Consider the following 26,593-nt stretch of genomic DNA (forward strand, 5'->3'; position numbering starts at 1 on the left):
TACTCAGATAGTTTCCAGTCTAAAAGGACAAATGTACTAATTCCACATGATTTATTATTTATTGAGTTGATTTTAGAGGGAACATTTCACAAAATGATTAGGGCCTGAGCTTTACATTTGTAAATAGTTAAGTATACCATAAGGCCTGAAAACCACTTTCAAATACTTAAGGAAATCAGTACTCATACAGCTTACACAACAGTGAGAGGAAAACCTTTCTAGCAACACATCATGGGAAGGAACACATAGTAGGGCTGCTCATTCTAAAAAGAGGGTTCGAAAACCGGTTGGACTTAAACTCTGAACAAGAGCCGCAATGAATGAGGTGTGTAAATGTTTTAAGTTCATTGTTTACCATCTCAAAGATCCTTCCATTACTGCCAAAGCAGTGGACAATAATTACTAAGGGGCACAGCAGACCAAAACAAGACATTTCCACCTCAAAGAGATGAGTTTTTGACTGAATTGATTGAACACCTGAAGACAGAGACATCTAAGAACTGTACCAGGGACACCTGCGTCAATAACTAGTGTCATTTAAACAAGGTGCTAGATGTTAAACTGTAATGAACAACATTAAATGTATTTTGAACACTGCAGAAGATGTAAATATTAAAAAACAAGCTTAACTTTGTAAGTTGAGAGGATTCTGTCAAATGATTTACTTGAATTAAATCTGCAATGTGAATCATGGTATTTTTGTTTGTATATCCTCTGAATAGACATACCACATCCCGTGCTCAGTGACTACACTCGCCACATGCGCTTACCTTGTTAAGAGGGAGGACCAGGAAAGCTCCACCACCGCTGGCTTCAACAATTATGGCAACATACTTGGGGTTGACAGCACAGAATCCACTATCCCATGTGACTCTTGACACTCTGATATCATCGTAACACTGATCATTTTTCACTGCCTGGCCAAAGACGTGACGAAATTTGCTCTTCCGTACAACTCCTTTCATATCTGTGAGAGATAAGACAGAATTATTAGTAAATTGAAATCACAAACACATATTATGATTCATTATGACAACGTTATAACTTGGGAAAATTCTCAAAAACAATTTATAAAAATAGCAAAACTAAATTGGAATTTTTCTAATGAATTACCAGATTAAATTCTCTCTTTACAACAGCCACTCATTGCTATAAATTGCAGCTTTTAGACATGCCAGAAGTGTTAATGCAACAAAGCAGACATCAGTCAAAACAGCTGTGATTTGATACACACTAGAAAATAAAATTTAAAAAATAAAAGATTCTCTTTTTTGGGGGGTATCATCTTTTTCCACAGCGAATGAGAGTGCTGCATGACAAGAAACCAGAAAATGTGAAGTTTTATATAGTTTTTATTCATTCTATCCTGACAGTCTGAAAAAGACCATTAGGTAGAAAATAAACATTTATTTCATTTGACCATTTATAATAATAATAATAATAATAATTTCCTTGTATTGTCATTCTGTGTAACAATGTACACAGAACGAAATTTCTTAGGGAAAGAAAAAAAACAACAGAAAAACAAAACGTTTTGCAGCTCATGACAACTGGGAACTATAGGCAATGTACAAACTTCATGGTACAAAAATGCTATGTCAAAGCCAAAGGGTTTGGCAAAGAACTTCCAACCTCAGTGGAACCATTTCAATCCAGGCTTTTTCATTTTTATGATGTATATGTATTGTTGTTTAAAACCTTTGCAACAACATCCATTGCAGCCTCGTCATCCTAGAAGAGGGGGTTACCTCATGTGCGGCCCTTTCTCAAGGTTTTATTTTCCTCATGCTGAGGATTTTCCTGAGGGTTTCCTTGCCCTCGGGTAGGTTTTAGATCAGGGGATAGTGTCATAATAGTCTGCACAGCCATTTGAGAGTTCTTGTATTAATGGGCTATACAAATAAAGATGACTTGATGCTGTGAAGAAGTTTATTTGTAGTTGGCTATATAACGCAGGCTACATGAGAAAAACAAATTTGACTTACAAAAATCAGAAGTGCACAACATAGTGAAAAAAAGTAGTCAGATGGACAAATGTATGAATCAGTAACATACCGTATTTTCCGCACTATAAGGCGCACCTAAAAGCCTTTATTTTTTTCAAAAGCTGACCATGCGCCTTATAATACAGTGCGCCTTATTTATGGATCAATTTTAAAAGTTTTCCAACTAACTTGCAGCCGCCGACTAGATTTTCCCCCGAACGCCAAGTAGTACGCGGTGTATGCTGGGATTTATTTACCGGCGTTTCATTGGCTAACCAATGTGTCAATCATCATTTGAATCGATCACTATTGGCTAAAGTTATTCGGAGGTCAAGGGGCGGATCCTTTTTATCATTTACAGGCTGGCATTGGCTTAGACGGCGAAACAAAGCCTGCAATTGGCCGAAAAAGATGAATGTGTATAGCATGTGGCTGACAGCATAGAGAAAGCATTTTTTTTCTATTCTGTATTTGTAAATATTTTATTCTCCTGGATTTACTACCCTCACGGATATAAGGACATCGGCTGCACATTATTATGAACACAAAGACTTCGGTGAGCTACTCCGGGTTTTATATTGTCCCTGTATCTTGTTTCAGACTGAACTCGAAGTTTCTGTGATAAGCGGTGCAGATAATAGATGGAATGGAGTGACTATTTTTAAATTAAACTTAATTCCAAGTGTTTATTGTCATATGCACAGTAAAGTTGCGAGCGAAAAAGAAAATAGATACTAAGGAATGGTTGGCATTTCTTGAATCCCAAGACTTTAACCTTCCGAATGATGGAACGATGCATTTGAGTGACATCGTACGGATACCGCATCCGCACGTGTTCTCGACACGTATTTGCGTCTTTGCAAGCTTTCGGAATGTTAAGGGGGTAATAAGTTGGACTGAACTATCTGACTGTTTTGTCGACGTTCCCATTGTAGCGCCTTATAATCCGGTGCGTCTTATGTATGTCAAAAATAGGACCAAAAACTATTTTTCCGGGGTGCGCCCTATAACCCGGCGCGCCTTATAGTGCGGAAAATTAGGTACATATACTGTAATTTCAGAGTCACAAGCGTCTTAACTGTGTATGGCCATTTATGTTTGGAAGGATCTAAGTGAAAGGTGTGTTTTCAGGTGTCCATAAATGCTAAATTCTGTAGAACTCTTCATTACCCACATATGAAAATAATACTGACAACTTTGAAAATATCAATGAAGAAATATTTACGCTAACATTTTTAAGCACCAGTTTGGCAGGCGGTCGGTGACCTAAACTTATGTAAGCTGCACCTGGGAAGGGGAGTTATCCCTGTGACAGCCTTCAGAATCTTAGAGGTTTCACGTTAACGTTTTTGTAAGGAGACTGTAGATCTTTCAATATTATTGTAGCATATACTCTCGCCTCTTGAATGGATCAGGAGTTGACCCTGATGTGTAAAGACAGAAAGAGGACTGAACCCACAGCCTGAGGAAATTACCACCCCCAAAAGCACCACCACACCGTCCTAGCAGGCTTCTCTGCATTCCAGTCTACAATAAGCGATTACCGGCACTAGGCCAGGTATACACAATGAGACAATGTGCTGGAACAAGCCTGGCAAATTGCAATTAAAAAAAAAGACGATTACACAACAAAGTGTGCACTGTATTACCTGAAATATAAATAATAGTCAAAAAAGCACAAAAGTCAAACTGGAGTATAATTAACATCTGTTGTGGCCTATGCACAAATGCGGTCAAATTATTGAAAAAAAAAAAAAAATACTGACGCAGAAGAGAATGTCACTAATTTTAGGAGTAGAGCAGGGGTCAGGAACCTATGGCTCGCGAGCCATATATGGCTCTTTCCATGAGTACACATGGCTTGGAGATCAAATGGAATTTGCTCAATGTTAAATGTACAGCTACACGAGGAACTGTTTTTCACAAACGCGAGGCCGAGACGATGCTGACTTCATTAGGGGTTCGGTCCAGTACATACATATACATATATATATATATATATATATATATATATATATATATATATATATACACGAAGCAAGCACTTCGGCGTCGGAGTACGCGAAGTGTTCAGATGCAGCGCCCAAGTGTGTTACTCCAGTAAAAGTAAATTCAGAATAATACCACTCAAGTAGAGGTAAAAAGTAGTCATCAAAATTATTAATTGAGTAAAAGTAAGGGCATGCTGTTCAGATCCTCCAAGAAGAAAAAAAAACTGCGAGGGAGACCTTTTATGCCCGAATTCGGGCCGGGTTCGGATAAAGATTGGGTGCAGGATCTTGGTTTTGGGCCCAAGATCTTACCTCTAGTCAAAATGTCCTTGCCTAAGGTTGCTATGTGTATTGTGAAAACACATCACCCTTTTGATTGTTCTGTTATTGTGGTCACGCAATGTTGCTATGAGAGTAAATTGGTGAACTTAAAAAAAAAGACAATTGATAAATGTTACTAAATCGTTTTATTTCAAACAAATGTAAATATTATTAACATGTTCAAATTTTTAAGACTTTCGAAAATTAAAAGACATTTTAATGCCATTAAGGCCTTGTTTTTAGAATAATGAATTCCATGCCTTTTAAGACTTTAAGGATGCGTGGGACCCCTACTATGATCATTGTTTAGAGACCTTATCATGAAAAGCAACACAACGAACTTTAACCCGAAATAAACTTTTTATCCAGAAGATCTAGTAAAGCACCTGGAGCAATTTGATTGGGTGAGCGGTAGGAATGGGCGGAGCTATACACAGGAGAGGACGCGTGCACTCCTTCTTGCCCAGCGCTGTCTGCACTGAAGGTAAACACGTTGGTATCCTCGTTTCCAGTATTTTGTGACATTTTTTAAAAAAGAACTTTGGGCGCACCCTGTTTTGAAAGTTGAAAAATGACAGTCAAAATGATCCCCTCAATACGCTTAAAAACTAATTGCAGGGAGATATATTTTTAGTGGTATATTTATATTGACATGGGGCACAAGCTCTAGCATTGATATTATTTCATAGATGTTATTAATTCAAAATGTCACACCGAAATAAAATGTGCTGCAGAATTAGGTTTTGTCTCAAGAGCAGATTTGGCGGTTTTGTTGAATTTACTTTTTAAATAGTTTTTTTGCTTCTTTAGCTCTTTCTGTCAATATGGTTCCTGACCCTTGGTGTAGAGGAAAAAAAAGCAGGTACTTTTTCCATAGAAGATGCTTGTTACTTGTGCATTGTAAAACACAAGTACTGTAGCTTTTATCTGCCCCAAGCACAATGTAGCATGACACAACAAAGTGTGTTGTTATGTTTATATATTTACGTATAAGAAGCAGATGTGGAATATTGGTCACAGAAACAGCCAAAACACTTTAAAAAGTTGAAACTTAAAGCCCAGAGTTTTTCAAATTACATGTTAGGGTTATTTATTTTTAACGGATTATATCATTATTTTGAACATGTTTGGTTTTTTTTTTTGAGAGCAAGACAGCATAGGTGAAAGGTGGAGTATTTTAGGACAAATACAAGTGAAACTGATGCTGTCTTGGGGTAACCTGTACCCACTGGCACTTTTTTAAGACAAGTTATTCACTTCAAAGATAGAAATGTTTTATACTCAACTGAGTCAGCATCATATCACATTACACTTAGCATTGTGAGCTTGTGAAGAAAAAACAATCTGACGGCAGGGTAGTATAATTTGAACCATTTTGTTTTAAAGCAAATGTAAAATGTCTGGTAAATGGCATGTCAAGTCAAGTTACATTTATTTGTACAGCCCTTAATCATAAAATGTCTAAAAGGACTGCACAGGTTAGAATATGTCCACTAGGTGAACCCATAAAGGTCACCGGTTTCTGCAAAATATGCAAGTTCTGCGTTTTGCAACATTAGCAACAAGTCTTTGGTTTTAAAATTAATAAAAATGGCTGATGAAGACATCTGCAATTGAGTTGAATATTGGAACCAATTATAGGTCTGCACTGATTATCGGTTGATCTCCAATGCAATACCATTGCACGTTAAATGGGAAATATGTTCACTAAAAGTAGTAAAAGAAACCGGGCTTGCGAACAATAACTAGTTCAGATAAAACACAAAAATGTAACCAATCTGATTATATAGTCTCAAAAAAGTGAAAACAATGAGGAATACATTGTGTTGTTCTTAAGCACAGTAGGGATCTATCATTGACTGCATTAGGTTTAAGTTCCACTATAAACATTTTCAACAGGCATTCATCTCCATTTATCCCACTAGCTGAGGGGTTGAGGACCAATGGCTCACAAGCAAGATATGATCCTTTTCATGAGTACATACAGCTGAGAGATAACATTTTGGAAATGTTAATTCTTCTATAACTTTCCAATTCTGATAAGGACAGAATGGAGATTAGTGCGTGCATTGCCAACTAAACAGGTCGTTGGTAATTGGTTCGGTCCCGTACAAAAAGGCCAACTACAGTTACAGTCGGAATGTCACATCAACAGACCCTGTTTTGGCAAAACCTTGCTAAGAAATCCTTTATATCGAAGCTCATCATTCAATGTATGTTCACTGTTGAGACACGTTAATGGAAACCCACAGAAACAACTGTAAACGCAAAAAAACGCCAGCCAAGCACACAGAGCAGTAGGGGAAATTGGAGCTATGCGGACAGCGTCGTCTGCACCTAAGGTAAATATGACAGTGTTCTCATTTGCAGTATTTTGTCATATTATTACAAAAGAACTCTGCTTTCATCTTCTTTTGAAACATTCACTTGTGAAAAAATTCAAAATGAGCTTGTACTGCGGGAGGGTGACAAGTTTAAAGTGGTATATTTGTTCATATGGGACAAAGGGTCTGGCATTCTCATTTCATAAATTGTATCAAATCACGTACCATCACGTAGAGAAATAAAAGGCCCTGTAATTTTTTTAAGAAGCAGTTTTGTCGTTTTCCTAAGTTTTGTCTTAAAATATATGGTTTGGCTCCTTCTAAAAAGAGAATATATATTTATTTGTTGTGCTAATATGGCTCTTTGAGTCAAGAAGGTTACAGACCCATGCACTAGCTGCTCGGGTGATTTAGGTAATAAATAAGTTGAGTTTAAATACAGACTAGGAAGAATCAAACAATTTATTTATTTTTTATTTTAATCAATTAACCTATAGGCAGAGTTGTCAGAACAAGGTATGTCCACAAAGAGCTAGGCAATGTTAGGAACTGAAACAAAAGACATTAAAGTCGTTATACCAGCTCAGTAGCCTAGATGGTAAGGCGCCCGCTTTGAGACTGGGAGGTTCGGGTTCGCGCCCCGGCCGAGTCATTCCTAAGACTTAAAAAGTGGTCGGCGGCGCCCTCTCTTGGCTGCGGCTGCATCGGGTCAGATGCAATCGACATTTCGTTCTGTGTACATTGTTACACAGAATGACAATACAAGGAAATTATTATTATTATTATTATTATATATTTCACACCCATGCGTCTTTTGTCGTCATGATTGCATGCAACGTCACCCAAATCATCTTCCTGTATTCAAGGCCACGGACTACTATTGTGATCAGTTCACTAGCTACATTCCAGAGCTTTGTGCACCAATAAGATAAGATGCTGTTTTTTCACCTCCCATTTGGTCTACATAAACCCCTTCCTCTGTTCAAATGCATGTGGAAGCATCTAACACAAGAGAAGTAGCCGTTTCCACTGGTAATATTATACATTTTTATACCTCATAGAATAAAAGACAGTCAAACAAAATGCTAGATGTGAATGGGGTTTAAAGGTTAACAATACAACAAGGCACAGAAAAACACATTTATAATGCACTCAGACTATGACAGAGTAGTAAAGGTTATGTACACAAAGAGCAGCCAAGAGGACATCAACTTAACTAATCTTTATGACAACTGTGTAATTTATTTTCGCTGTGGACCACATTGGCGTTCGTTTTTCTCAGGGGCCTATTGTCATTGAAAACCGTCCAATGGGACGATTTTTTGCTCTAAAATTGAAATCAGAAAAAAATGGTAATACTATCCACTTTTAGCAAAATATTTAAGTGTTACAATACCTTCTTACTGCGTAAAGAATACTTCAATATCAAATTGGGAAAGTAGTTGAGAGCTAACAATTTTTTTTTTTAATAATTCTAAATTTAGAATGATACTGAAAGAAGATTCCTAAATTTGTTGTGAACATGTCAAAAGTCATTAATAGATTTTTTTTATGTGATGTAATATACAAAGACTTGAGGCACCAAATAGTTGTTAAAGCATGCTCGTCCTTTTATTTGAGAAGGGTATAGATTTGCTTACAGCTTGTTTGTCTTGGGGAATTTGATAACCGACATAAACATTTCAGCCATGTGAAAATCTAAGTATAAGTTCAATATTGGTACAAAACAAAACCAATGAAAGTGAAGCAACTTTTGGTTAAGTTATTTTTTGCAACAACAAAAAGCTAATACTAGCAATAAATAGGAACTTACTTTTGAAAGCAAACACATTAAATAGAACCTTACTTTTGAAAGTAAAAAACTTTTAAGTATATGTTTCATTCTTATCTTATAGATAACCACAACAAGCATCATAATTGCAAGCATGAAGCAAATGTGGCCTGTAGATCTTGGTTTATTAAAAAAACAAACTCAAACATACAACAAATTAAATCAACTGCAAGTCTCCCACTTCACCCTATCGCCATCTTAGGGGTATTAGCACTACAACTTAGAACTTCTGAGCCGACTGAATTAAAGAGTTTAGGATTTAAGAAAAGTCGACTTTAAATTTAAATCCTATGAGAAAAAAAACAGTCACCTAAAATGGTCTTTACCCAAGATTTCATACAGAATGATTAGAATCCTACAGAGAAGGAGCTCTGGGGGCATGCTTTAAGCGGTTAGAAGAACAAAAAAATAAGAGGGATGAAGATCAAACCTCAAATATTCATAAACAAATTCAACAAAAATGAATAAATACGAGACCCATTGTTTTTATTAGCTTTCCGAGTAACCCACCTAATATATTGAAAACAGATATGCACACTAAGACACAATTAACAGAATACAGTAAAGTGAAATAATTCATTTTCATGCTGATTTGCTTCACAAAAGGTAACACTTGCTGGGGCCAATCCAAGCTTTTGGTTAAAAAAATTAAAAAAATAAAAATAAAAATATGAAAAAAGTCAGCAAATACTGGACAGCATTTTTTTACAGAAGGTAAACTATAATGGTATTAAATTAATGCTTAATTGAAAAGCTAAGTTGAGAGTAGGTGCTGAAGATAGCGAGAATAATAATGAAAAAGCTTAGTTTGCTCATTTGTTGTGAATGCGTTTATTTCTATGTCAATGACAAGGTAGGCGTGTTTGGATGGATTTATTCATGCAGACTCCCCTATAATATCCCCAACATTGGGGCTACAACTCAGAAACCAACAATGGCATGAAAAATCAATTTGATTAATACATTCAAAAAAGGCCACAGAATCTAAGATGAATGCATATAGTGTTCACAAACATTAAATTGAGCTAAAAGTTAAAAATAATATTCAAAATTACAACAATGTATATAAAAATTAGAATGACTGTTTGCTATCCGTCTTCTTTACAACTCTCTCATTCTATTCTACCTTTCTTTGGCCAGGCCATGGCAAACCAGATTGATAGTTGCAGCACAAACACTAAAACACTAAAAATTCAGGGCACCACGCGAGCCTAAACACAACATCAGACTGTCAAGCGTTAAGTAAAGTGAATCAGCAGCAGTCACCTCAAAGTAGGAATGCAAAGAAACTTCAACTCGTAAAATCACTCCAAAGCGACACTGCAACTTGTGCACTCCCCTCCTGACATTTTATCACGCACCATCTTCATTTGCTCTTGGGCATGCAGAAAAAAAAAGGATCCACTGAGAATCAATGAGAGGGTTGTTAAAACAGTGTTGTTGACGACAAAATACTAGAAACAAAAGAGAAGCGATCTAATAATAACTTGAGGGAAATTGACTCATGAGGATGGTTGTTAATTGACCAGTATTCTAGCCCAGTATGTTGATAGAACCAAATCACAAAATTGGCTTTATTATCCTTTTTTTTAAATGAACCATTTTTATTTACCAAACCAATATTTCACAAATAGTGATATAAAGCAGGGGTAAGCAAACTTTTTTAATCTGAAAAGCTACTTTTTGTTACTGAATGGCCTGAAAGGAAACTAAGAGGTTGTAATGAGTGGAGTTAAAAATAGGCTAAGCCAAAAGTTAAAACATCATGCCAGTTAGATATAAAATTTTCTCGAGAACCCAATGAGCCATCACTAATAAACTATTTTCCAACTTGTACGTGGGCTACTCATCTGTTTTAAGGGAACAACCAAGTTGGAGACGACAGGGTACACGAGATATGAAATAACAATTCACATTAAGGAAGTAATTATTAGGTTATGTCATTACCTCATGAAAATCAACTGTAAATATTATGAATGTTATATTCAGATAGGATTACTGTATCTATTGTTAAAAAAAGAACAACCGAACATTAGGGACACGACCTAAATGACCAAATAAGCATATGAGAGTTTAATAAAATTAGTTTGAAGAAAAATTATAGTAATAGTCAGTTCTTTATGATCTTTTATTATGCTTAATTTGAGAAAGTGAGTACACATTGTTATTATTTGTTTGCGATTTATTTAGGAGCTGCCGTTTTAGTATTTTCATTTCAGTGAATCCCAACTGAAAAGATCCTGTTTAATACTCACTTGGAGCCCTTGGGAATACTTGTAATAATATATGTACACAGATAATTTTTCATGTTATAAGTAATTATTTCTCGTACTATTTAAAATACTTTAAAATATTACTTGAACATGCGCTTATTTTACCCATTTATACAAATATTCTTTATTTTACTTTTTATTGTTTTATTGTATTGAACTTGTGCTTATTTTAGCTACTTGAAATATAATTTATTTTACTTCACATTCACACAAATTTGTTCGTAAAGTAATTCAATAAAAAATAAAATTGATATTGGACAAAATTATTTTCAAACTGAACCCAGATATTCAACTTGAAAAGATGATTGACCATATAAGAACTTTTGTAAGAGAAAAAAAAGAAATACAATAAAAAAGGTTCTTTCTTGTTCTACATTCTCTGTCTTGCTGTGAGTAAATGGATTCCGCGTTGTGTTTTTAAGATTTATTTAGTGCGGCTTAACAAGGGAAATGAAATCATTAATAGAGGGTAAAATTGGCTGAAGGTGACAGGTATGCAATAACCTCCAGTAAACCATCGAAGAGAAACCAGCATCCTGTCATAGCAGCAATCACAAAAGCAGCAGTACGGATATTTTAAAATGCACTTTACCAAATTCCCGATATGAGTATTATTTGATTAAAGTTAAAACTCTTTTGCATTAAACTCCTGTCTCATGTACCATGCTTTGTGGGGATGACCTGTTTGTTATCTGTGACTTTCGTAACTATTGTATTTATAATTTAATAGTAAACAAGGGCACACCACACACTCATCATTAATCTAACTTCTTGGTTTCGCTCTAAAAATGCACTAAATCAACCCTTTTGAACTTAAAATGTAGAAAATTGTCTTCCTGGGGGCATGCCTCTAGACCCGCCGAGACTGTCCTCCCACCTGGATCTCACAAAATTCAATGTGAAACACTGTTTTATTACCACTTTTTCATTGTACTTTATGTAATCTACACAGTGGTGTGCTACATTTTATTTGGGATTATTTCCAAATGTTATACTAAAATAAGCTCATAATAAAATAGATACAAGAAATAATTTAACATTTTTAATAATTTTCTGCTAATTAAAGTCATTAAATTAAAGAGGACCGCTAAAATCGCACTGTAGAACATGTTTTGAGAATGGGATGTCGCAATGATTCTGTGGAGGTGCGAAGCGGGTGGCAGTTGGCTGCCAGGGGCCAGGGCGCGGCTTTTCTGTCTGCTCTACCTTTGCCGCTACGGAACAAATAAGTTGTATTAGCCGCACTAAGCTTGGCTATTCCACCCTCATCACATCCGCAATAAAAGCCAAACGCCCAACTCCTCACAAGCGAGTCCTCGACGCCGACATTTTTCAGCGCCTTTCCCGTCAATGGAGCACGATTTCCGTTCTAACGACACTCGTCTTACGTGCCGGCTAACGTTAGCTTAAAACCACCCAGTGTGTACTTTCGCGAGGGCGTGACGTTTGGAGCGTCAAACGAGGGGGAAATAAACACATCTTCAAATGTCAACAAATTTCGCTCACCTTCTGAGAGGAAAAGCAAAATATTCCTGGGGAAAATGGGATATTAAAACAGCGTATCCCAAATGGTTCCACCCTGTGACAGATAGGTTGATATAAATTGCTTTCCTTTCGGAGCGCTTTGCTTGCTCCGGAAAGTAGACCAGCCCCCGCACCAGTTAGCCGTCGCTGATTAGTTGAGATGATTTGATTGACACTTCAACTCAACAATCAGTGCCCGTTCTGTGATAACGCGAGTTTTGGGGAGCAGCGAACAATTCCCCCCTCCCTTACTTCCTGTCTTTACTTCCTTGACGAGCCCAATGTATAATAAACGAAGCGACTGCTTAGTACCCTGCGTCCACTAGGGGGGCCAAGAACATCTCATCTCATTAGCTGTGCCACTTATCCTCAGTAGGGTCAAGGGGGTGCTGGAGCCCATCCCAGCAATCATCGGGCAGTGGGCAGGGGACACCCTGAACTGGTTGCCAGCCAATCGCAGGGCACACAGGGACAGAAAACTCGCTCGCTCATTCACACCTAGGGACAATTTGGACTGGCCAATTCACCTGAAATGCATGTTTTTGTAATGTGGGAGGAAACCAGAGTGCCCGGAGGAAACCCACGCAAGCACGGGGAGAACATACAAACTCCGCACAGGAAGTCCTGTAGTTGGAGGTTCCCAAGACCTTAGAACTATGCCGCACACGCGCTAACCACTGCCCCGCTGTGCTGCCCAGGCCAAGAACCTGGGTTGGGTAGGGTTACTTTAACTGGATTACTTTCAATGACTTTTGGATTACTCCAATACCAAATATGCTAATAAATGACAAAATAAACTAAATATGACTAAAATTGTGACTCACAACAAGTGGTAAATTTTCTCTCCTGGCTTTGATCTCTTTGATCTCCGGCAAAACTAACATAAAATGTGACAGAAACAAAATGAAAATAAATCCAAACAGCTTGCCAACATAATTTTTGCCGTTCCATGTACCGTTGCTGCCCAAGCCTGCACAAAATTTAGTAATTTTATTCATATTTAGTTTCTTTTGTCTTTTATTAGCATATTTGGTATTGGAGTAATCCAAAAGTAATTGAAAGTAATCAAGTTAAAGTAACCCTACCCAACCCTAGAAAAAACTAGCAAAAATTTTGCATTTTCAAATAATGATCAAGGGGTTTACATTTTGATGACCGTGTGTACGTTCTTATAATGCAAATACTATAATAACCACCAGATGTCAATGTTTTTCAGAAACACTCATGCTGATATCAAGCTTTCCTTTTTCATATCACCTTTTCTTATACTGTATTTCAGTCACGTGATTATATTTGTGCTTGTAGTAAAATGCCTGCTAGAACTTGCATTCGTTGCAAAAACCAGCAAAGCAGATGGCGAACTACATAATCCAGGCCCACTGTTATACCGAAATGTATTGTCCCGTATGCTCGGATTCCGAAATGAGGGGGCCGCCAAAAACCAAGCCCTTACCTTTTCTCACAGACGGCTTCCTCTCGATGGCTTTTTCAGGTGATTTTTGGGGCGAGTCAAAGTTGGCCTTCATTTGGGCCACCTTCACTGACTGACTATACTCATCAAATTTGATCTCAACAGGCTTGGACCAATCCTGGTGGAGCCTTTTCTCATGTAGCTGTATGTTTTCTTTTATGAGATCGGAGACTGGTCTAGGCCTGGCAGGGTCGGGGGACTTTTCTCTCATTAAAACCTTATTGTCTTGTTCTCGGACTGTTTTTTTATCAGACCCCTTCGGGGTTTCTGTTTCTTTTTGGCTCGTGGAAAGATCTTTCCTTTCTTTTGCCTTGGATGGGATCGAATTGGAGCAGTCATCTTCATTTGCTCTTGTGAGAACATGCACCGAGTTTGCTGTGTGGTCCTTACATTGATTTAGCGTGCCATAGGTGGGCACGGCTTCCTTAGAGCTCACACGCTTGACATCACAAGGCCTCCTTTCATGTGATGCTGAATATGAAGCGCCTTTATTTGGTATGATTGCCTTGTTGTCTGCATCCTTTGTTGATTTATTCAGCTTCTTGGTTTTAGATTTTTTGCTCAAACGGTCAAGAGGTTCTTCAACTTTAAAGTCACCCTGTGTTGTTTTGATTGCAGAGGACCCCAAGATGTTCCGGGTGACGAATTCGGCGGCGTTCCTTTCCTCGCCAGTGTAAGTCGTTGCCATAGCGACAGGTATAGACATATCCAGTTCCATGTTGAGTTGATCAACTTCTATCTCCTGTATCTTTTCCAGGCCAGGACAGGCCTCTTTTCGGTTCCTCCTAAGTAGTTTGTCCAAAATTAAAGCAGGTTCGAGACCCGCCGAGTCATCTTGATAATTTTTGCTGGCTTCCATTTTCGAAAGTAAAGCGTTTGTCTCCCAACAATTTGCACTGTGGCCATACAACTCACATTTGCTTCGGTTGCACTCACCTTCATCCTCCATTGTGATGGTCGAAGAAACTTCAAATTCCTTCGTATTTTTGTCGAGCAGGTTGTTTTTTGGTGCTTCCCTATCAGTTGTCAAGCACCGTTTTTGGTCTTTGCCCGGCGAAGCCACCCTTCTGTCTTCTTCTCCGATATTTCTTCCTGACACTCCTCCTGGGTTCAAGCCCAAATTGGCATGCTTCTCATCGAAAGGTGCCGTCAGCTCCTGCCTCTGGCTCACACCCAAGTCTTCCGTGTCTGGCTTTGTCGCTTCCTTTTTCCTTTCTGTGGTGCCAGGCTCCTCTTCACAGGCATGTCCTGCCTTCATGACATCATTTGCATGACTCTCTGAGTGTCCACAGTCAGGGTGCATGTCCTCTAATCCATCAACAAGGGTTTGCTCTCCTCCTTCTACTTTGTCCTGAGCTTGTCCCATACTGGTCTAAGGAAAAAGAAATGGCATTACCCTCACATCAAGGTACCATGGCAAAAATGATTCCAACTCTATGAAAGAAAGTGTTTTGCAAAGGAAACAAAAATTACATTTTTTTCATACCAGAAATTTAAGTAGTTGTGTTCTTGTCAATCCCTAAAAAAGAGAAGAAATGCATCACACTTTGTCCACCCCTTTTTGCCTTTCAAGTCAAAAAGTAAAGCTTAGATTTCTTTGATGTGAATCATTGCTTTGTGAATCATATGATGTATTAAAGCCATGTTGTGACATCTCGCTCATTATAGTCTTGTGATATGTTACAATCAAGGTAACTGGGGAGTTGTGACTTGGCTGGCTCCACACCACAAGCCCAACAAAAACACATTGAAAACACATTAAAATAAAAAACACAGAAGATTTTCCCCCCAAAACGGTCTTTATTTGGATGAAAAATAAATAAATCATTTTCAAAACGTAAGAAATATGCCTTTAAATTACTTTTGGAGACCAAATTCACAGCCAGGACTTACTCACCAAAATCAATGAAGTGCCGTGCTTCTTTACTCCTTGCTCAAAAAGTGTTGAAAGATTTTGCTAGTACGTGGCTTACCAGAAGCTAAACTTACACCATAAATGGATGGATACAACTTTGGAATTTGGACCATATCTGTCCTACAAGACTTACTCGTTTACGTGTTAGAGTAGTCCAATTTCTCATGTGCATTACTGCACATGCGCGGTTTCCCTCACTCGGGAAATGTATGAGATGCAAAGAAATTTGAATTCCGGAAAAGCCTCACGTTTATTAGTTGACACAGAAATGTAGCACACCATTGGAGAGAGGAGCAAACAAGTATGCTACTTTGATTTTGATGACTGACAAAAATTATATATTCCTTAACTTTAATAAAAATATTTAAATGCTTAAACGATGTCTGTTGTGTAAAGACGTCACTCCCGCCTCTCCTGTGTGATTGGCATCATTTCTGCTGCCATGTAAAGGGGATGTTCCTTTGTCAATAGTCATGTGTATTTTTCATTTTGATGGCCCTAAATATCCGACTTCTGATCCCAGTCAGACCGTTTCCTGCATATAATTGAATCTGGTAGATGGGCTAAACACCACCCAAATTTCACATCCGTTTTGGGACTACATAATGTATAAAATGGACCAAACTAAAAACCCATAGAGGTCTGTTACTGGGTGGGAAGTAAACAAGGAAACGTCCTTTATGAACGCGGATATTCAAGCTGCAAAGTCCCCAAAAACTATTGGACTATTACAAGCCACCTTTTGAGACTGATGGTAGATGGAAAACAATGACAATTTTGGAGGGATATTTTTGATTTCGTATTTCTTTATATTGTGTTTGCGTAGTGCAGTGGTTAGCACATTCACCCACTACGTGAAAGTTCCCGAATTTAAGACCAAGTGGAAACATATCTGCGCCTGGAGAGGGATGGGCACCACCAGGCTGTACTTGCCCAAGACACACCACAGGAAATGGTGCCCCTATGACCCTAGTGCTTAAGGGATCCGATCAACCATTTTTTATTATAAGCAAGTAACAACAAACAGTTAATAGGAATCATCTATCTTTGTTGATTGCTTTTGACTCAAACCCTCATAAGTGATCATTTTTATTTCCTACCATCATTGAATGCAGCAGTACTAAAACCTAACTGTAAACTTGATCAGTGTGGAGCTTTTTATCTGTAAATTTATAACAAACTTGTTTGTGGTGTTGCCCTGGGCTTTGTCAGATTACAGATAAAGTGTGAGATCCATTTGCCACTGCAGTAATGCACCCTCCAAAACAACAGCGAGAGTAAAATATAAAAAGAAAATATGAATACTGTACTGTAAACCAGGCTGCTTCAGTGCCAGGTGTCGGTAGTCGAGGTTCTGTAGATTTAAGAACTCGTCACTTTCCAACAGATTTAATCAATAGCAGGTGTCTGCAATGCCTCTCAATTAGATGATTAATCAGTTCATGAATGCTGGGTTCTCGGCATCCACATAGGTTATCAGTTGGCAACCCAAAATGTTGAAAGAGTCATATTGGACCCACAAAAAGAAACAAAAAAGTATGACCCTTATAAGGAAGGCAAAATACTGCATTACATATATATTGTTGTATCCCTTAACCATTTGGGGCACCATTTCTTGTGATGTTTCTTGGGCAAGCAACTACAGCCTGGTGGTACCCATCCCTCCCCAGGCCAGCAAATGTTTCCACTGGTCTTGAAACAGGGACTTATCGCACGTTATGTGAACATGCTAACCACTGCACTACACAAACAATACAAATGTCTGTATTCATTGGAAAATGTTAAGAATGTTTGTAATGTGTTTTCCAACCTAAAGAAACCATATCATTTTTCATTATCAAACATGTTTGAAAAAAAAAACAAGGGAGCCACTTGGGAGTGCCGAAGAGCCCCTTGTTGCTGACCCTTGGTAAAAGTGACACACACTTAACTTTTACTGTATTTAAATTAATCCTACTGCATTGGAAATGTAGTGATAATATACAATATTACAATAGGGATCGACGAATATGGGTTTTTCAAGCCGATACCAATTATTAGCATAAGGACGACGCCGGTAACTGACTTGGCCATTCTAACATCTTGAAAGGTTTTTTGGTGAACCATTCCATTGTAGGTTTTGCTTTATGTTTTGGATCATTGTCTTGTTGGAAGACAAATCTCAGTCCCAAACTCAGGTCTTTTGCGAACTCCATCAGGTTTTCTTCCAAAATGGTACTGTATTTGGCTCCATCCATTTTCCCATCAATTTTAACCATCTTTCCTGTCCCTGCTGAAGAAAAGCGCCACCATGTTTGACTGTGGGGATGGTGTGTTGAGGGTGATGAGTTGTGCTGCTTTTACGCCAAACATAACGTCTTGCATTATTGCCAAAAAGTTCGATTTTGGTCTCATCTGACCAGAGCACCTTCTTTCACATGTTTTGTGTGTCTCCCAGGTGGCTTGTGGCAAACATTAAATGACACTTTGTATGGATATCTTTAAGAAATGGCCTCCTTCTTGCCACTCTTCCATAAAGGCCAGATTTGTGCAGTATACGACTGATTGTTGTTTTATGGACAGATTCTTCCACCTCAGCTGTAGACCTCTGCAGTTCATCCAGAGTGATCATGGGCCTCTTGGCTGCATCTCTGAACAGTTTTCTCCTTGTATGAGCTGAAAGTTTAGGGGGACGGCCCGATCTTGGTAGATTTGCAGTGTTCTGATACTCCTTCCATGTCAATGTTATTGCTTGCACAGTGCTCCTTGGGATGTTTAAAGCTTGGGAAATCTTTTTGTATTCAAATCCAGCTTTAAACTTCTCCACAACAGCATCTCGGACCTGCCTGGTGTGTTCCTCGTTTTTCATTATGCTCTCTGTGCTTTAAACAGACCTCTGAGACTATCACAGTGTAGGTGCGTTCATACAGAGACTTGATTACACACAGGTGGATTCCATTTATCATCGTTAGTCATTTAGATCAACATTGAATCATTCAGAGATACTCACTGAACTTCTGGACAGTTTGCTGCACTTCAAGTGAAGGGGTCCCACTTATTGTTGATTCTTCAGAATTAATTACAGTTTTTTATCTTTATGTTTGAAGTCTGAAATGTGGAAAGAGGTCACAGAGTTCAAGGGGGCCAGATAGTTTCGCAAGCCACTGTATCAGTCAAGTTATCAGAGCTTCCGCTCAAACTTTCTTCTTCCTGCTTAAGTGGCTCTGCCCCCAGTCGCTTATCCAATCAGATTGTGCGGGTGGGTAGCATCCGAGGAGAGAGAGGACCGGGAGAGAGAGAGAGAGAGCAAGGCTCAGCTGAATCTGAGCCTAGATAACCTAGTTTTAGATATATTTAACCGGCCCGTCGAATGGATAAAAATGCAGATATCTGTCAAATGACCAAATATTGCCCAATAATCAATTGACCTCTACCTTATAACCACCCCGCCACAGGTTATATAGATGAAGAAATGCAGTAAAAAAGTGAATAATCCTGTCAATGTCACAGTGCACACAATTGAAATTGTCCATGTATGAGGGCAGAATCACTCAGCAAACAATTGATTGTCACACGGTGGTTATTTTTTGTGATTGCTATGAATCATAGCATCTTGTGACAATAACTGCCACAGCGACGCTACCTTGGGGTAATCATCCACTTGCTCTGCATGCACATTTTGAAGACAAATTCCAGTCACAAGATTTCTCCAGCTGGGGAAATGCTTGTTTGACAAGATTGATCCAATGTCTTGGACCAGGGCTTTCAAACTCGCACTCCTCAGGATGATAGATTGAGGCCCGCACTGTAATAAAAAGGTTAAAGGTACAGTGTGTAATATGAAATGATCTGAAATGATCTGCATTTACATAGCGCTTTTCAAGTCAATGACTTCCCAAAGCGCTTTACAGTGTGCTTCACATTTCCCAATAGCAGCCATGATCTGTGCAGCCATGTAAGGCGCTAACCTGCTTATTGGGGGTATTGGGGGTTCAGTGTCTTACCCAAGGAAACTTCAACATGTAACACGGACAAGCCGGATTTGAACTGGGATCCCTTAACCCTAAAATGATCGCTCTACCTCCTGAGCTACTGCCGCCCCAATTTATATATATATATATATATATATATATATATATATATATACTTTTGGCGTCAGAGTTACAGTGCACATCACCCTGAAAACACCACAACCAATGTCAAACATGGTGGTGGCAGCATCACTTCTAGGGTTGCTTTTCTTTAGCAGGGACCTGAAAGATTGTTCCATTAGTCGAGAAGAAGGATGGAGCCAGATACAGGCCAATTCTGGCCGAAATCTGTTGGAGTCTGCGAGAAACCTGAGAATGGGGCACAGGTTTACCTTTTAACAGGACAACGACCATCAACATAAGGCCAAATCTACAAAATAAGGGTGATAGAAGGGCCATGCAAAAGTCTAGACCTAAATCCTACAGAGCATTTGTGGAAAGATCTAAAAAATTGCTGTGCACTCAAGATCACCATCAAACCTTAACGAGCTTGAGCTGGTTTGTAAGAATGGGCAAATATTTCTATTTCTGCTATTTCTAAGACTAAGCTATAATCACAGCAAAATGAGTTTGTACAAAGTATTAACTCTAACGGGGCCAACATTCTTGCTACGCCTTCTTTTCCATGTTATTATTTGTTAGAACAATACACAATGTGGAGTACATTTTTTGGTTTGTGACTGTGTCCAACATGCTGTTATAGAAACTGTTTTGAGTTTTTTATCGATAAGTTTGAAGTCTGAAATATGGGAATATGTACTTTTGCAAGGCACTGTATGTTTCCAGGCCTAGCCCCCTTGGCCATATTTTTTTTAAATGCAAAACCTGACCAATACCTTGCAAATGGCTGGTTGGCAAACATATTCCACTGTATCTCACCCTCTGACAGGCTCCAAATCAAGTTTCAACCCTGCTAACGAGTTTTCCAAAAATGACGCGTGGAAGTTTGTGTAGGAAATGTAGTCACCCAATGAACAATACTAAGTCAACAATCTGGCCAGAGTCTTGTTTTTCTCCTCGGTGTGACAACATATGACTGCTGCTTCTTTATCATCTGACAATGCTGCACGCTGTCTAAGCACATGGCCTGAGGAAAGAACACTATCAGACTTTAAGTTAACCAGAGAAAATGGCCAAGATTCACACAAGAAGGCCAACAGATTTTAAGTAATACAAAAATCAGAAGAGGTGAGGTTCTCAAATGCATTTTCCTTATTCATGCCACCGAGGGGCTCAATGACTTTTTACGAACTGCGTCTTATCCTGTCTGATCTTTCCTTTAAGCCCGAGGCCTCCCACTTGATCACCATGTGTTTTGCATGCTCACTCATATGTAGAAAATAAAACCAATACACATTTTCAGAACTGGAAAGCAGACTGTTTCTTTATTTTTACTAGGTCTATATCATTAATACAATGCCTTGACGTTTGACTCAAGTCAACCCAATGTAAATGATTTCCTTCAATTCATGTATAGGTAAGCGAACACTTACACTTACCGTTTCGAAGTAGTGGATTGAATCTAGTATCTTGCCTTGGCTCGATCACAACCGACAGTGCGTTCTTTGTTGCTTGTTCGAAGATGATCTGTGCTCACTGAATCGGGCAAGCAATGGGCGCCTTATATTATGGACATGTGATGTCACAGCTCATTTTGCTAATACGCTGAGGTGAAACTTGAACACTACTTTTCTCAGGGATGCAAAACCCCAAGTTGAAATTTTATCCGTTCACCTTTGGCCACATAAGAGTCAATGAATATTCATTTATTTACCAATTGGATTGAAACGTCATAATCAAAATAAGACACTAAAGCGATAGCATTGCATCAGATAGTGTAAATATAATGTGTCTTGTTGGGCTGCTGTTGGTACTTAAAATTATTTTGGGGCTTTCATTTGGGGATGGTGTGAAGGCAATGACACCATTGGTGTCTTAACTTTGGCCCCTATTTAAAAATGAAGTTTAATATATATATATATATATATATATATACAGTACATCTGTTATCTGCACTGCTTATCTTCAGTAGAGTCACGGGGTTGCTCATCCCAGCTGTCTTCAGGCAGTGGGCAGGGGACACCCTGAACTGGTTGCCAACCAGTCTCAGGGCACACAGAGAGAAGACAACTCACTCGCTCGTTCACATCCAGGGACAATTTGGACCGGCCAATTAACATGACATGCATGTCTTTGGAATGTGAGGGAAAACTGGAGTCCCCGATAGAAACCCACGCAAGCACGCGAAGAACATGCAAACTCCACACAGGGAGGCCGGTAGCTGGATTTAAACCCATGACCCCAGAACTGTGCTGCGGATGCGCTTACCGCTCATCTTCCGTGCCACCCTGTATATACAGTGCTGTTCAAAATAATAGCAGTGCAATGTGACCAACCACAATATCTCATCTTTTTTTACTATATCTTTTATTGTTACATGCCAAACAATTTTCCAGTAAGTGCAGTAAATTCTCAGGAAACAACCAATTATTAATAGGCATGCTCCAAAGGCTGTGTAATTGAGCAAATAATTCAAAAAGGTGTGTTAAAAAAAATCTGCGGTGTCTGCTGTTGACTGTATAAACCCGAAACAATTTTGTATTTACAAAAATAAGGTAGAATATGGCAATCATAATATTTAGTTGCATGAACACAGCTTTTATAACTGCCTCACATCTGTGTGGCATAGAGTAAACCAACTTGTGGCACTTTTCAGTTGTTATTTCACTCCATGATTGCTTAACAACATTCCACTATTCATTTACATTTCTTGGTTTTGCTTCACGAATAGCATTTTTGATATCAAGTTTTCAAATACATTGAGATCTGGGGATTGGACTGACCACTGCATAACATTCATTTTATTGGTTCAGAACCAAGACTTTGCTCGTCTACTGGTTCGTCTTGTTGAAACACCCATTTCAACGGCATGTCCTCTTCAGCATAAGGCAACATAGCCTCTTCAAGTATCTTGACTTACACAAACTGATCCATGATCCCTGGTATGTGATAAATAGGCCAAACACCAGAGTAGGAGAAACATGGTGATACCTGCACCACAATGCTTCACTGTCTTTAATGTGTACTGAGGTTTGAATTCAGAGTTTGGCGGTCGTCACATACACAGTCTGTGGACCCTGGACCCAAAAAGAACAATTTTACATTTTGCTTCCTGGTTAGCCTGGCTGCTCGCTGAGTATCTTTTAGTCACCCAGCCTGGCGTTTTTCTGAAGAGGCTGTGGCCGACTTTCGTTGAATTGTCCCAGTTAGCCCATGGCTGGTGGCTCTCCATGTGTTTTTTTGTCAGATAGCCGCATGAAAATACTACAAAAATATGACTGCTGACTGCAGAAAAACTACAAGAATTGTAGAATTGCAGTAAAATTATATTACAAATGTCTTCTACAGAAATGTTGCAACAGAAATAGTAGTCAACATCTACTATGTAAATTAAAAAAACAAAACACAGTAAGTACAATATCATAAAAATACCATTTTGAAAATACTAGAAACGACGCCTAAAATAGAACTATAATAATACAACAACAAAAAATATAAAAATTATGTGCTTCAAACTAATACTTTTGAAATACTACCAAGTTATACACAAAAAAATTGGATAGGTCTCCAGGAGTGACCCATTGAACAAATTGTTCAACCCAATGTGGCCCATGACTCCAAATAGTTACCCACCCCTACATTAACCAGTCTGAGGTACAGAAAATGTTGGGCAATATCATTATAAATTCCAAAGCTTTGATTTACCAAGAAGCATTTCCCGGAAACTATTTTGTATCACAAATGATGCGAACCGTAAAAACATTGACGCTCCTGTCACGCAAACGCACGCGAGCAAGTAAGGGGTCCTATATCACATGTTGTTGAGCACAGACATTATGCTATTATTCAGTGGAAAGGCACGCACGCTTGTTGGCAAAAAAAAAACTTAAGTCATCTATTGATGTCATGCAAGCAGGCAAGGAGGTGTACTTAAACGTTATGTAAGTGAACTGCGAGGGAAAACGTTCCCCGGCCAAAGAACACAAATGACAGAACGGTGACGTCATCAACTAACGCGCAAAAACTCCCCCAAAGCTTTGTGGAAGTTTTCCCTGCAGCACATCTTGTTTCTTCAATGAATAGCGTCTTTTCTTGCTTGTTCACTTCGCAGTTTCACGTGACTGAAAATTTCACGTATTATGAATCCTTAAAATGGTCTTAGATGAATGTAATGTAATGATAATATATTTACAATAGTAAATAAAGTACTACTACTAAAAAAGATTGGGTTATTGGGGTGCCAGCTTTGTCCTAAACGTCCCTTTGGGTGACTAATACAAAAATAAACATGAAATTTAGTGCTTAAAAGCAGGGGTCTGATATGTATTATTATTCTAAAAAGAAAACAATACCATATCCTACAAACATACCACTACAGTAATACTTTAGTAAATACATACTACTGCAGATATACTACATAATTTAACCAAATGTATAATGCAAAAATACTACAAAGGTAATACTGTGGAAATACTACAAAATCAATCCATCCATCCATCATCCTAACCGCTTATCCTCAGTACGGTCACGGGGGTGCGGGAGCCCATCCCAGCTATCTTCGGGCAGTGGGCAAGGGACACACAGAGACGGACAACTCACAAGCTCATTCACACCTTGGGACAATTTGGACCAACCAATTAACCTGACATGTATGTTTCTGGGAATGTGGGAGGAAACTGGAGTGCCTGGAGGAACCACACGCAGGAGAACATGCAAATTCCACACGGGGTGGCTGCGGTAGCTAGACTTGAACCGTAAACCTCCGCACCGTGGGTCTGCACGCTAACCAGCCAGCCGCCGTGCCACCTACTACAAAATCTTACTACAGAAATACAGCACTACAAAAATCCTACAACAGATATACTCCAAAAATACACCCACCATAATACTACAGAACCCATACTACAGAAATACTACCAAAAGCCGATTACGATACAAATACTGCAAAAATCTTCTTCACCAAAACTTGGTGGGTTGGTCGGATCCCTTAACTAACTAGGGTCGTAGGTGCACCATTTCCTGTGGTGTGTCTCGGGAAAGTACAGCCTGGTGCTGCCCATCCTTCTCCAGGCCACCAAAAGTAAAACAACACAAACTAAAAATCAAATTTAGTGCTTAAAAACCGAACCTGATAAATTATTTTGCTTTCATTCTGAAAAGAAAAAGATACTACGTATCAGAAAAAAAACGACTACAGTAATACTTTAATGCAGGAATATGACTACAGAATAACTACAAAATTTTAAATAAAGTAACACAACAAAAATACTACTTCAGAAATACTACAAAAATACAACTAGAGTAATATTACAAAAATTCTACCACAGAACTATAACACGAATCTTACTACAGGAATACTACAGAAATACTAGAATACCCCTACTACAGAAATACTACCAAAAGCCTATTACAGAAATGTTGCAAAAATACTACAGTAAAACTACACCAAAATGTCATTATTACTAATGCGGGGTACCTGAGCCGCCGACGCTGATTGGCTGCTTCCTCTTTTTTAAACCCCTGCTTTCCTGACAATACTCGTCGAATCGTTTCTGAACCTACGCTACACGCTAGGCAAACCTTTGTGACTCCTGGCTCTATCCTGCCTTGTTCTCTGTCTGATTCCCGTTGCCGACCTTTTTCTGAACCCGTTTACGTTTTTGTTCCTCCGCCTCAGCCATGAACTTGTTTTTTCCTCGCTCTCGACTTTGCCTGTGCTCGACATGGAAGTGCCACTTCTGCGTTCCCAGCGATCTGCTACCCGTGACTTTTTTTTAAACATGATGTTTAGTATTTAAAATTGTGGCAATATTATTACAGAGACAGATCTCGCTCACATCTAGGGACAATTTGGACCAGCCAATTAATATGACATGCATGTCTTTGGAATGTGAGAGGAAACCCATGCAAACTCCACACAGGGAGGTTGCGGTTTCTGGACTTGAACCCTGACACTGCGCACTGTGGGGCTGCACACTAACCACCAAGCCTGACCTTTGGCAAAACAAAAATCACCAAAACAACATTCAGAAATACAAATGAGCATTGGGGAAAATGACGTCTTGAAATAAAATGTGCTTTGTTAAAAAAATATTAAAGAAAAAAATAGAATCATGGCAATCATGTATAATTCAAACATAACATTTATTTCAAACATTTTGATAAACGTTTTTTGAAATTTTATGTTAAAAGGTCGTTTATTAGTTGTTGGTTTTAAAGAGTTTAATAAATTAATTTTCGTTTAAAGGACGGTTGTATTAATTAAATGTTAATTTTATTAATTGAATTATGATACTAAATAAAATTAGTACTTGTGCTTCAATTGTTAGCATTTCAGAACCAATTTGATGAACGGAATTTATATATATTTGTAAAAAAACCGTGTGTCTGCATGTATATTTATTCATGAGAAGTAGGGCGGCACACCGGCGCAGTGGTTAGCGCGTGTGCAGCACGGTTCTGAGGTCATGAGATCGAACCTTCCGGTGTGGAGTTTTGCATGTTCTCCCTGTGCTTCCGTGGGTTTCCTCCAGGCACTCCGGTTTCCGCCCACATTCCAAATACATGCATTTCAGGTTTATTGGTCGGTACAAATTGTCCCTAGCCATTAACGAGCGTGTGAAGTTATCTGTCTCTGTGTGCCCTGTGACTGGCCTTGCAACCAGTTCAGGGTGTCCCCTACCCACTGCCCGGAGATAGCTGGGATGGGCTCCAGCACCCCCGCGACCCTACAGAGGATAAGCGGTGCAGATAAAGGCAGGCTGGAATGAGAAGTATTGAAAAAGTCACCAAGACTGTCCTTTTGGCTAGTTTTCTTAACCCAATGCAGCCCGTGACTCAAAAAGTTTGCCCACCCCTGTGTCTTAGGTTGTATACATGTGACACATA

The 26,593-nt window shown here is 38.7% G+C and overlaps 1 protein-coding gene across 5 annotated transcripts in view; it reads right to left on the reverse strand.

Annotated features, from left to right (window-relative positions):
- LOC148365514 (coronin-1C-A-like) overlaps window positions 1–17,054 on the reverse strand; it is a 34,138-nt gene extending 17,084 nt beyond the window's left edge. The window contains exons 1-4 of one of the 5 annotated variants that reach the window (XM_088335879.1): window positions 16,946–17,054; window positions 15,207–15,239; window positions 14,657–15,092; window positions 771–967 (exon numbers count right to left, since the gene is read on the reverse strand). In XM_088335879.1, the coding sequence (XP_088192005.1) occupies window positions 771–967; window positions 14,657–15,086 (627 nt within the window). In that variant the 5' untranslated portion in view covers window positions 15,087–15,092; window positions 15,207–15,239; window positions 16,946–17,054. Of the gene's footprint in view, window positions 1–770; window positions 968–12,231; window positions 12,385–13,702; window positions 15,122–15,206; window positions 15,240–16,945 lie in introns of those variants that run through there. The other 4 variants (XM_088335876.1, XM_088335878.1, XM_088335877.1 and 1 more) reach the window with 4 other exon arrangements.
- Between the last annotated feature and the right edge of the window lie 9,539 nt (window positions 17,055–26,593).

The sequence above is a fragment of the Urocampus carinirostris genome, chromosome 5 (genome assembly GCF_059441175.1).
Source record: "Urocampus carinirostris isolate Australia breed hairy pipefish chromosome 5, RoL_Ucar_1.0, whole genome shotgun sequence".
Classification (NCBI taxonomy): Eukaryota; Metazoa; Chordata; class Actinopteri; order Syngnathiformes; family Syngnathidae; genus Urocampus; species Urocampus carinirostris.